The 13804-nt window shown below is 27.0% G+C and overlaps 2 protein-coding genes across 2 annotated transcripts; both read right to left on the reverse strand.

Annotated features, from left to right (window-relative positions):
• Positions 1-1020: 1020 nt before the first annotated feature.
• On the reverse strand, positions 1021-3772 carry LOC101259239 (bidirectional sugar transporter SWEET1-like). The gene is made up of 6 exons (XM_004237675.5): positions 3565-3772; positions 3442-3478; positions 3190-3285; positions 2315-2594; positions 1630-1749; positions 1021-1367 (listed from the first exon to the last, which is right to left on the reverse strand). The coding sequence occupies exons 1-6, from the start codon at positions 3605-3607 to the stop codon at positions 1206-1208; spliced, it is 738 nt and encodes a 245-aa protein (XP_004237723.1). The 5' UTR covers positions 3608-3772; the 3' UTR covers positions 1021-1205.
• A 4212-nt stretch (positions 3773-7984) lies between these two features.
• Positions 7985-11883, reverse strand: LOC101259534 (bidirectional sugar transporter SWEET1-like). Its single transcript, XM_004237676.5, has 6 exons — positions 11642-11883; positions 11364-11400; positions 11132-11227; positions 9085-9364; positions 8547-8666; positions 7985-8400 (listed from the first exon to the last, which is right to left on the reverse strand). The coding sequence occupies exons 1-6, from the start codon at positions 11691-11693 to the stop codon at positions 8233-8235; spliced, it is 753 nt and encodes a 250-aa protein (XP_004237724.1). The 5' UTR covers positions 11694-11883; the 3' UTR covers positions 7985-8232.
• Between the last annotated feature and the right edge of the window lie 1921 nt (positions 11884-13804).

The following is a 13804-nucleotide window of genomic DNA, read 5'->3' on the forward strand; positions in this document are numbered from 1 at the left end:
TTATTTTAAGTTAAAAAAAACTTATTTTAAGCCAAAAGTTAAAAGTTGGGGTAGGGTGCTTTTTTTTTAGCTTATAAGCTGTTTTAAGTTGACCACATTTTTATGTTTTTTCCCTTAATATTTTTATACAATCTCCAAATTACCCATATAACCCTAACATCTCTTTCTTCTATTTTTGCCTTTTCACATTTGGCATAACAACTTCAGCACTTTTATCCAAACGCATAACTGCTTATTTTAAAAATAAGTTTCAGCACTTTCAAAAGTACTTTTTTAAAGCTGCTTTTATTAAGCCCATCCAAACGGGCCCTTAGTTTCCACAAATTCAAAAAAAAAAAAGTTTGTTTAAAGTTCCAAGAATATGTCAACTTGAAGGAGCGGAGCTACGAATCAGGATGGTCAAACGAACACTCTTTATCAAAATAATATACGTAAAATATTGTTCAATATCTAAATTTAATTAATTAAATATATTTATATTTTTGAAATTATCAATAATTTTATTATAGATTGATAATTTACGTTAAATTTAATTATAATTTTTTATACTTCTTACTTTGAACTTGTTTTGGATTTTTATTTTATTTTTTGTGTGGGAACCAACAATTGTTTGAAGATATACACAACAATATCAGAAGTAGACGTACAAAGACAATTAGTTTATAAAACGGTGACTACTATTCTTTTTATTTATTTATCATTCTTATTTTCTTTTTATTTTTATTTTACTTTAAAAGTTGGTATCGGTTGCCATTTGAAATAACATTGAACATTTTAAATCATATAACTATCACATCCTCTTTTATAAACTGATTTTCATGTTATTTTTATTATACGTTAACTATATATAGCAGTTAAAAAATATTCAAACAGACAATATGTTAACACATTTCGTTATAACAAATAAAACAATATTTAAACAAATAACCGTTACAAAATGATCAACTAAAATTCCCACTTTATCTTAATGATATTAATATTTATGTTTCAACTTTTAATATTCTGATAATAAATCTCAAATTCTTTGAAAAACACTTTTGATTTCTTAAATAACTTTCACAATAATAAGGAGAATACTAATAATGTCTAGGTTATTACAAATACACTTAGATTTGATGAGGAATACTCCTTCCAATTAGGAAAAAAAAATTAACACAAAGTTTGGTTACATTTTTTTTTTTATTTGAATATTCTAATTAAATTCATCATGCTTTTGCATCACCATTTTGGGTGTTAGATGGCTTCTCTAATTCCATCTCTACTCTTCCATCTTCCTCACCTTTTTTGCTTTGTCCTTTTTCCCCCCTATAAATGGCATATAATATCAATTGTGCTGTTCCTAACAAACTTCCAACTCCATTTGGTACCTGTAAAAATGCATAAAATTACAAACGTCATCGAATTTAGTTTATCTAAATCTAATATATACAGTATAAGCTGAATACTAAAATCTCTTAATTCATAGAACTTAAATCCTGAACCTGAGCCTGTATCTGTTATTATACATATACACAACATAGGTATCGAGTGTACACACCGGATACGAGTTTTTTTTAAAAAAAGTCAATTTTACCCCTCATGACTATATGATAAAAGTTGAAAACAAGTGAAAGATTATAGTGTACTTACTGCAATGAAAGGGTCTTTTCCAAGCAATCCATAGACAAACCATGAGGTACCACATAGAAAGACAAACAAGGACAAGAAGAAAGGCATGTACTCTACACTTTTAGTCTTGATCACTAGCCTCTGCCAAAATAGGAAGTGACAAGTTTTTTAACCAAACAAAAAGATAAGCATTGTCAACAAAAGTTTAGGACAATAATGAGTAGTCTATTCAATTAAAAAAGCAAAGTTATTCAAGATATAAAGTATTGTTATTTATTTTCTCCGTAGGATCATTTGATATCTGAAATCTACTTGGGTCGACTAATCTTATTTGTACTGAGTCCAATCAAAAGAATAAACCGGTCCATATCAAAGAGGTTATTCACGAACTCAATATCTAGGTTAAAAGCAACAAAAAAAAACAAAATTTAGGGCAATAATTTACCAATAGTCACATTTAAATTCCCAAGTGAAACTTTTAAACATTGTCTTGAAATTTTCACTAGTAAAATTTAAAACTCAATGGAAATTTATTTGTCCTACTAAACCTCTTACATTTAGTTTAAGGATAACGAAATCATATCCATCCGACTACATCTCTTACCTTGTTCTATCTACACAGATTAGTCATTTGATATCTGAAACCTACTAGTCCGACTTATTAAAGGAATAAAGCGCTCCGTATGAAGAGGGGTAAGATACATACCATAATTGACAAAGGGGAACCATACATAATGATGGAGAAAATAGCAGCAGCAAAGCCACTAAAGACCTTTCTTTTATTGTCATGAAGAGCTAACATTGAGACCAATGCAACAGTTGAGAAGATGGAAAGAACAACAAATAGAATCCCAGAGATTTTTGCTTTTTCCTTCTTTGGTGCAAATATGAGGAAAACTAACACATAGAATGCCTCAAGTCCAGCACCTGTCCCATTGATAATTGATACCAACATGTTGTTTGGTGACACAAATGGAAGACCATACCTATTATACAAAAATCCATCAACTTTTTTTATCAAAACACATTGATTTGTCTTACTATCCTTTTCAATCTTTTTTTTTTAAAAAAAACAATTCTTTAATTTTAACTTTTCCATACATATCTTTGGAATATGCACTTTAACACTTAAAAGGTGAAATACATTTTATTTATCTTCTTAACCAAAGTCAATTTAAAGCTAGACATGAAACTCAGACGAACTCAATAACTTTGATTCAAATACTGTATTTATCTAAAAAAAAAAATAATTAAAATCATATAGAAGTTGCCAATTCAAAACTCATTAACTTAAAAAGTTTTTTTTTCTTTTTCAAAAAGAGTATGGATGAAGGTCACTTAAAAGTTGTAATGAGCTTTTTAAACCTAAGATCTTTACAAATTTAATACTCACACCTTGTATAGAATTCTGCTTTTTTGACTATTCAACAGGGGAAATTTGTTTTTGTTTTGTTTTTTTTCAATAAAAGGGGGAGTACATTAAAAGATTTGACTACAAGGTCAAAATAAGTCAAATTTTCTTAAAAGAAAAGAACATATATATATATTTGTTAGCTTAATTAAAGAAATTATTAATCTTACCAAGTAGAGAGCAAGCAATTGAGAAGTGTCATTACATATGGTATGCCTGAGAATTGCTCTGTTGATTTATTCATAATAACCCTCTTGAATGTTATCCTATACAATCAACAACGAAAAGAAAGTTCATAAAAATAAATAAATTGTTGGCTTGTATATCTCGACTATTTCATTAGAGCTCTGTAATAACTAGCAGGACAAAATCAGGTAACTCTGTCTACGAAAGTAAAGTTAGAAAATTACAAGGAGGCTTACATTGGAGCTAAGAAGAGAAACAAGCCAGTAATATTACCTATTCCAAGAACCAAATAAGAACACAAGTCATGAAAAAAAATCCAAGAAAAGTAAAGTGAAAAAAATAGAAATGAGAAGTCATACCAAAAATCCCAAACAAAGTGTGGAGAATTTTGATGATTGCCATAGCTAGAAGTTTTTTTTTTTAGTTTTGTATTCAAGAAAGATGTTGTGTTGAGAAGGGAAACGGTGCTGTATATGTAGAAAAAAAATGTTAAAAGGATTATAGGGAAGAGATATAATATGTTTTTATTATTATTATTATTATGTATAAATAGAGCCAAAAACAAGCAGGTTGGCAAAAAGAAACAATCTTTTTGCTTTCGTATTTATTTTGTAGCATGTCATTATACGTGTTGTATTGGTAGTAGTACCTAGATAGCATGAGATGGGGTCCTTATCCTTTTTTTTTCCTTAAATCGAGACTAAGAGCCTGTTTGGCGCAGCTTAAAATCTGGTCAAACTGACTTAAAAGCTGGTTTTTGACTTATTTAGCTGTTTGACAATATTCAAAACAGCTTATTTTAAGTTAAAAAAAAAAACTTATTTTAAGCCAAAAGTTAAAAGCTGGGGTAGGGGTGTTTCTTTTTTTAGCTTATAAGTTATTTTACCACATTTTTATCTTTTTGTGCTTAATATTTTTATACAATCTCCAAATTACCCATATAACTCTAACATTTCTTTCTTCCATTTTTCCCTTTTCACGTTTGACATAACAACTTCAGCACTTTTATCCAAACGCATAACTACTTATTTTAAAAATAAATTTCAGCACTTTTTAAAAGTACTTTTTTAAAGCCGGTAAACTCAATAACACTAGACAGACTAAGGATATCTCTTTTTGTAATGTCTCTTCAACCTAATCTGAATCGAGTGACAGTAGACAGACTAAAGGATAGATGGAAAAAAAGAAGATAGAAAAGTTTTAAGTCTAATTGATCTCGTCTATGGATTTTGGTTTCTTTCATTTTCGTTTAAACTCTTTTTAGCTTCTTCTTTTTTTTTCTCTCGTCTATATTAAACACATACACATGGAATCGTGATTATCATCGAGGTTAGAGTAAAATGATATAATAATCATAAATTTTTTTAAAAAAAGATTCAAGTTGTGAAATACAAAAGAAATTTATCATTACGAATAATTTTTTATTTTTCAATAAATTTTTCGCTATATGAATTTAAATTATTAAAATTTAAAAACAGACCAAATACATGGTAAGAATATGAAAGAGAAATGTAATTTAACAATGGTCAAATACATAAACAGATCGCTAAACTTGTTGGTTTTTTTTCCCCAGGTACATCAACTACGTCATTTTTCTATTGATCATTGAACCACACATAATTTGTTCCTTTAAAACACTGTTGGTTGATTTTGATCGGCTTTTCTATTGTAAATACCTTCAATTGTGTTTGAATTGTAATAATTTTGATTAAATGAATGAAGACAAACCGTATTAGTCTCATTTGTTTTCTAATGTGTTCAAATGACTTAAGTAAAACACAATTATTCTCTAATATTTTCACTATCGATTGGACTAATGAGTTGTGGAACAACATATGTATCCTCTATCAATACCCCTCACAAATCTGGTTTCCACATCAGACAACGGTGTTTGTTTAAACGGAACACTATGGGGGTTCGATGATTCAATAGGAAAATGACGCAGTTGAGGTATCTAAGGGAAAAAACCCAACATATTTAGCGATCTGCTTATGTATTTGGCCTATAACGGTCAATAAACAAACATTATTTAAAAGAATTTTACCTATGCGCAAATGTAATTTCAGATTGAATGAATTTAATTGATTACTTTTGAGCCAATATGGCTAAAATCGCTCTATTAAGAACGATTTATTTATTTTTAATGTAGAATTTTTCTTCGATATTTGGATTAATTTTAGTCTCAATAATACTCAATCTAAATTCAAATTTAATCCGACTGATCATATATTGCTATAGAATTTTTTTTTTAAAAAAATTACTTAATAAAAGTATTTGATTCCGATTTAATAGAGAGATTTGGCCGTATATACGTTTTTAATTACGTAAGCAAATGAACTATCCAAGAATAATTAGTTAAGGTGTCATTTCACAATTATTGTACCATGTGCTCCTAGGATAAAAATAATATAATTATTATGGATTTTTGTAAACAGAATTTTCACTATTAACACAAAAATCACTATGGACAGAAAAATCAAACTACTGACAGATTAAAAAACTTTTCTTTTTAAATTTAAAACTAGCAAATAATGATATTTATTTTACATATGAGTTCGAAAGATAATAAATTTATGTCATTTCAGATCTCTTTAATTAAATTTATATATACTTAATTAAATAAATTTACCATTCCATTTAAAAAATTAGATTTATGATTTTTGTGTAATAGGGTGAAAATTGGTGGGGTTTTTTTTTTTTTAGAAAATACACTTATGAGAAGAAGCTATATTATTGGGTGGCCTTATTGAAACAAATATTTATATATATATATATATATATATATATATATATATATATATATATATATATATATATATATATATATATATATATATTTGAATATTTGTTTCAATAAGGCCACCCAATAATATAGCTTCTTCTCATAAGTGTATTTTCTAAAAAAAAAAAAAAACCCACCAATTTTCACCCTATTACACAAAAATCATAATATATATATATATATATATATATATATATATATATATATATATATATATATATATATATATATATAGAATTATAATTAATTATCATATATATCTATTTTTCCCCAAACACGACAAGCTGCCAGGTTGGAAATATTTTTTGAAGAATTATCATACATAGGTTTAATATGAAAGTGAGAATTAACGGTCATTTTGGTGGCAGACAATCGAGACGATTTATATTATATTATATTAAATCGAAACTATGAAGGCGAGATAGATTGGGGAGTATAGATTCTCGTTAATTTTTTGTGAAAAATATTTTTTTTCTACTAAACATATTCTTAAATTTTTTGATCATTTATATTGACGTTGATAAGTGAGTAAGACTAATTTTAATAACTCGATTGTTTGGTTCTTCAGTTAATTGATAAAACAAAAATTATGGCAATGAGATGAATAACCAGACATGACATGTATGAGGTCCCCCACCCCATCTTGTGTGATGGTATTTGATCAGTTAGTCATTAATTTTGACAGTTCGATCTGTTGGAATTTGAAGGCAGTAATTTCATGTTTTGACAAGGACCTATCTAGCTTTGGAGAAGTAAAGGTTTAGTAAACATAAAAATTATATTAGCGTTTTATAGTTATCGAGTTTTTTATTTATGCTTTATATCAAAGAAGTATTAGTATAAAAATGAAGGTAGCATATGATTGTATAAAATCGTAGGCATCTGATTTGAATTAATTTCATTGGGTGTATGTATTTATGAAAATTGCATTTGTACAATTGTATTTGTATATCAATTTTTCATCTCGCTTTATACAAATACAGATTATACATTGTACTTTGTATAATTTGTGTTTGTATAAAGCGAGAAAGAGAGAAAGGCAAAAGAGAATTAGGCAGCGGAAAATTTTTATTTGCAAGGGTTGTTTGGTAGAGTGTATAAAAATAATACTCAATAGAGTGTATTAGCAATGCAAGCATTAGTAATGCATGTATTAGTTATACTTGTATTAGTTATGCATATATTACCTCTTACGCACTGTTTGATTTGATGTATTAAAATTAGTATGCATTGTATAAAAATATTTATTTACATAAGTATCTTTCATAATTATGGTGAAAAATATGTAAAAATACTTTTCAAGGGTAATTGGGTCTTTAACCATATCAATTCATGTATTAAATCCTTTGCATTACTAATACCTAGAAATCCATGATATTAGTAATACACTCCTCAATACACAATTGAGTGTATAACTAATGCAGGCATTAGTTTTACACAACATGAAAAAATACCAAACAAGGAATTACTAATGCATATAACTAATGCTTGCATTATTTTTGTGAATACACTCTTCCAAACAACCCCTAAGTATATAGGACGATGAGATATGTATTTGTACTTGTATATACAGTTAGTTCTCTCTCGTTTCACACAAATACAAACACAATATATATATTTGTGTTTGTATAAAGAGAGAGAGACGAGGAAGAGTAGTGACAAAGATTCAAGGGAGAGAGGCAATTTTGTTTGCTACAAATTAAAATTAAATGAACATGTGATTATAGCATTTATTTTAAATTATTAATTGACTATTTTATACATCAATTTGGCCCATATACTCTATATTGCTTCAAACTTTACATCAACCAGGGCCATTTGCTACCATGACACCAAAATTTTGACAAGCTAGAGAATTATGCTCTATATACCATGATAATAACAATATTATTTCGTCTTCTCGATCATGAGGACTAAAAATATGTGCTTGATATGGTTGAAATTATTGATAAAAAGAGAAAGTAATCTGAAATTGCAAAAATTGATTGGATGATCTATGAGTGATTAAGGGATATTCCTATTATTTATACATCATTAATTGGCTCAAATATTTCATAATTGCAATTACAACAAACACCTAGCAAAATAACTGCATCAATTAATCTAATCGCTGAAAATAACTACATACACATTTTTTTACTAGTGGGAAATATATTTAAATCGTTAAATAATATTTCGAAATCTTCCTTCATTTCTTTTGATACAGATCAAATCAAATTCGAATATCCTTCACCCTTTTTATACACTATAATGCATAAGTTTCCATATTTTTTTGCATCTCAATTTGGGTTTTTTCAAGCCCTTTTTCGATTGAGCCCTCCATTTCAACGTCTAATTTCTTCTCGCTATCGCGATAAATTGCATACAAAATCAATTGCACACATGCTAATAGAGATCCGATTGAATTTGGTACCTACCCAAACAATATTAAGTTTGTGAAATTTAGTCTCGTAACTTAATAAAGTATCATAAATTTAGTAATTATCGACATATTTCTTAAATAAGTGTCATGTAAATTTTGAAATATTATGATTAATGTTAAAAATAAAAGTTACTCACAATAATGAAAAGGTCTTTCCCAAGCAAGCCATAAATTGCCCATGAAGTACTAGAGTTGAAAATAGATAGTGACAAGAAGAAGGGCATGTACTCTACACTTTTAGATTTTATCACCTGCCTCTGTATACAAAAAAAAAAAAAAGAAAAAAAAAAGAAGAGCCATATAAAATAAAAAGTTATATATAAATTATAAATGAGCTTTCTATAATAATTATTAACCATATAATAACAAATCTTTTGTAATTAATTGCGCTATAGTGATTGTGTAAAATATTCGTCTATTTAGATTAGCTGATTGTAAATAGTTAATATGTAGAAGTGTTAGACAAATATTCTCAAGTGACTTATGTATTTGGATAAAATATGTCGAAGTTAATGTATTTGAAAAAAGTTCTGATAAAAGTTTGTTTTTATTAAAATAACTAAAATATCCTTAAAATTATTAGTAAAATAAATGTAAATATTTAAAAGTCAGTTTGATTGGCTTATAAGATTAGTGATTCCATGAGTTAATATATAAAATTGAAAAGAGAGTTACCATTATTGTAAGAGGAGCACCAAACATCATTATACAAGTGATGGCAAAAGCTAAGCCACAAAGAAGCTTCCTTTTATTGTCATGAAGTGTTAACACAGAGACTAAAGCCACAATTGAGAAGATTGAAATGATCAAAAAGAGAATTCCAGAGATCTTAAACTTCTCTTTTTTTGGTGCAAATATGAGGAAAATCAACACATAAATTGCCTCCAAGGCACCACCTATGGAAGCCAACACTGTTAATAATGTGTTGTTTGGTGACACAAAAGGTAGACCATACCTGTTTAATTCATCAAAAACTATAGTTAAACTCAATATTTTTATTCATCAAGAAGAAAAAAATTGACTAAAGATGAAAATTATTGAACTTGTCACGATACGATTCCAAGTCATAATGAGACCTTCTATAACTCAACAGCAGGTAAGTCATCAGTTATTTGTTATTCTAGGTTACAGGTTAATTTACCTACTGATAGATTATAATAGGTATCATTATAACCCGAGAAAGGATGGTAACAAGTTGATATGTCATCTACAAAAAAAATTATTTTTAAAAAGGCTTGAGTCATATATCGCCCCTCAAAGTTGTCTGCATAATTCACTTAGACACCTCAACTGAGACTTGTACCTATTGAACACCTAAATTTTTCAAAACATGTACCTATCAGACACAAAATGTTGATATGGCAAAAAATGTGTATTGCACTTTCCTGAAGCGCGTGAAAAGACTTAAAATAGTGTCTTTTTTATTTTATTTTTACATTTTTTCTTTTTTTATTGACACTTGGCATTATAAATAACTTAAAAGTTATTTTCTTCTTTATTTACTTTTTTTTCAAAAAAAAAAAAAACCCCACTCATCTTCTTCATAATTTAGTTTACAAAATTTTCTTCATTTTATCTCCAACACTGTTTTTTTTCTTTTTTTATATACAAAAAATTTATATCTTCCAAATATGAAGATAAATGAAAATCAAATATAAAGATTCAAATTTGAAAGAAATTCTTCTTATGATTTATTTCAAATCTCATAAAAACAAGAAATAAGTATGAAGAAGATGAAAAAAGATAGATGATTTTTACGTATAAAAATAGTTAGCCGATATTTATTTATCACAATTTTCGAACAAAGATTTTTACTCAAATTCATATGTGGTCATTAAATTTATCAAAAATGATATAAAAAATTTGAAAGAAATAATTTGTAGCTATCAATTTCATTTTGTCATCGATGTAGAGTTGAATAACCGCCAACAAAATTTTCTTTCTTCTTCACTCTTAGTATGAAAAAATGAAGTTATTTGAAAAGAATAAGATTTTGTAATTTGAGAAAGAATGTGTTTTGGGGAAGAAGATGAAGATGAAAGGGGGTTGGGGTGGGGTGGGGTAAGGTGGGTTAGAATAGGTTGACATTTTCATTTTTCTTTTTCTTTTTTAAAAATTAGATATTAAATGTGTGTTTTTTTTATAATTTTCGGGTCCAATGCCAAATGTTATTTTTTAATTAGTCATGTTGTCACATCACCGCAAGTGTATCACACACTCTTCACATTTTTTGTTCATTATCAAAAAATGTCTAATAGAAACGATTATTATATAGGTAAAAGTGTTCAATTGGTACTAGTATTAGTTGAAGTGTTTAAGTGAATTATGCGGACAACTTTAAGGGGCCTCTGATGACTTAAGCCTTTTAAAAATCTACAAAAGTGACACTAGAACAAGAACTTCTAGCGAAAAGAAATATGACATTAATAAATAAAGAGTATTACTGTCTTTATTATAATTAGTTAATTATCATTAGATGTAATGTCACTATAGGCTTTAGCGGCATTTACAAAGAATGTAAAAATATAATTGTCACAAGTAATTGTCTATAAAAAAAAATTTATTTAGCGTCAATCAAGTTACTATTTTTGGTATTGTGTTAGAGCCTGACCTATAACTTGAGAAGGCTAAAATCCAAATTTTATAGACTTTAAATTTTAGCTCCGTCTCTATCAGTTATTTTATTGTTTTGAATTTAGGAATGTGATTTGGAGAAGCTTACCAAGCTGAAAACAAGCAGTTGAAGAGACTCATTAGATATGGCACCCCTGAAAACTTCTCTGTTGATCTCTTCATAATAATCCTTTTGAATGTAATCCTATAAAGTCAAGTTTTTATTAATTAGAAGTTAGTTTTAATTAAAGAAAGAATAATAAGAAAGAAAAGAGCAAATGCACATGCATACAATTATTAAAACAATTTATTTAAAAATAAATAAATTGTTGAAGACTTACATGGGCGCCAAGAAGAGTAATATGCCAAAAACATTTCCTATTTAAAAAAAATGAAGATATAAAGATTTATCATATGTATAAACGAGATAATCAGATGATTATTTAACTAATAATTATTATTATTTTGAAATGTCATTTTCTTTATTGAAAGAAACTGAAACAAAAAACAAAAATAAAATACTACTTTTTGAGATAATAACTATTAGCTGGAGTGACTATACGAGAAATAAATCCAAGACTAAACACGTGAAACTTGGAGAATGAAATAAAAATCCTACCAAAAATTCCAAAGGTTGTATGAAGAATTCTGATAACATGTACATGACCCATGGCAAATAATTATATATTTATTTTAGGGAAATTGAAATATATAGCAAAATGGTGCATAGGTAGAATAAATATGAGTAGTTTCTAGGGTATTTATTTATATAATTTTGTTGATTTGCTGATGAATGATCCACTACATTTTGCTTGCTTGTTCAGCACTAGAATGTTCAGTGTGGTTAAGGCCCTACAAATTAATTAACTCCACTAATTACTTACTTAAATAAACATTTCATATTAATTAGAGCTGTCGAAATGAGCTTAGCCTACGAGGGCCGACTCAATCCAATTTGTTATTGACGTTGGGTTGGCATAGAATTTTTTCAAACCCATTTAAAACTAGGACTTATAAGTCCGGCTCATATAAATTATTGGCTCTTAATCTTCCAATGAGATACAAATTAAAAAGGACACTACAATAAAAGTAAGTTAAATGTCATTATACAAAAAATGTTAATTATAGCTAAAAATACATACTTAGCAATAATTAAAAATTAATTACTACTAATAATATTTTTTTTTTATGATAGTGGGAGATTCGTGGCAAGTAATACTTGATCAAGTTTATTTAGTATAACAACCTGAAAAAATAAATTAATCTCAATTAATTAGTATTGCCTCATATATGTAAACTGTTTGTTTCTATTTTAATTTGTTATACTTTTGAATAATTAAGTCTGCATTAATGCAAAGAGATTGTTGTACGTTAGAATCTCTTTTAATACCATCCAACATCAATAAGAGTATTAACGAGAGTTGTGATTGAATGGTAAGTACTTTTACATTTTTAATTTAAATTCTTAGCTATTCGTTCTCTTGAATATGAAATTGTCTTTGTTATGATATATATACACATCTAATGTGGGATTTCAATTTTCAACATAAATTTAAATTTAATCGTACTTGAATATCAGATAAAAAAAAAAAAAAAGAGAAGCAAAAAGAATAGCAATTTTATATATATGATTGCGTTTATGATTAATTCTAATATTGTTCATGAATCTAGTAATGTTAACGTGTATACATAGCATAATAATTGTCACATCAACGTGTATACATATCATAATAACTATCATATTTTTATAATATTCATAGTATTTCATACAATGGATATTGTTGACCACAACTATAAAAATAACTTTTAACACTATAGACTTTTACGATATTTATAAAGAGAGTTAAAATGTAATGTCACGATGTCATTACTAATTGCCTCTAAGAAATAAATTTAACTACAATTAATCTATTATCATTAATTAATTACCACAATGTCACTACTAATTTCCTCTAAAAAATAAATTTAATTATAATTAATTTACTGTCATTAATTAATTACCGATAAAATTATTTTTAATGTAGTTAAATGCTTGTCATATTTATTTTAATACGATGTTTATCTCACAGTCGTTCTATAGAATGTCCTATTGCATATCACTCGTATCGTTTTTTTTTAATTATTATTTGCTATTTGAGCAAATTCCATTTTGATTATATAATATGATTTATATATGACGTGGAATCTCACTAACATATTATGATATATTTAAGATGGAAAAAAATATGGAACAAAAAAGGAAGAAAGGAAGTGCTATCCTTGTAGGAAACAATGACAATTTTAATAGTGAGTAAAAAGATATTCTACTATAGATTTATTTTCCCGCGAAGAGATTTTGTAATTAAAAATATTAATTAAAAGTTTTGGGTTCAAGTTTTGTATATGAAGTCTCCTTTATTTAAAAATAATTTATCTTTAATATAGGATCTTTTTATGAAAAATTTAAATTTAATCGAGCTTTAATATGAATATTAATTAAATATAGAAGGAAAAATAAAAAATAAAAACATCACCTATGCATATAGTTTCGTTTTTATTTTTTACACCTTTGTTGAGTCAAACCAATTCAGCTAGCTATAGCATTATCTTCTAAAAAAAGAATTTAATTATTAAAAAGTGACCATTTACTTAAAAAAAATTAAAATTAAAATGGAAAACAAGTAGCCACTATAAGAACCATATTTGACAAAATATGAACACAATTAAAAGCAAAGAAAAATCAAATTTAGCTTTGATTCTTTGTACAATTGGCTACATTTTAATCGTAAGCAATATATCAAAA

Source organism: Solanum lycopersicum, chromosome 4, assembly GCF_036512215.1.
Source record: "Solanum lycopersicum chromosome 4, SLM_r2.1".
NCBI lineage: Eukaryota > Viridiplantae > Streptophyta > Magnoliopsida > Solanales > Solanaceae > Solanum > Solanum lycopersicum.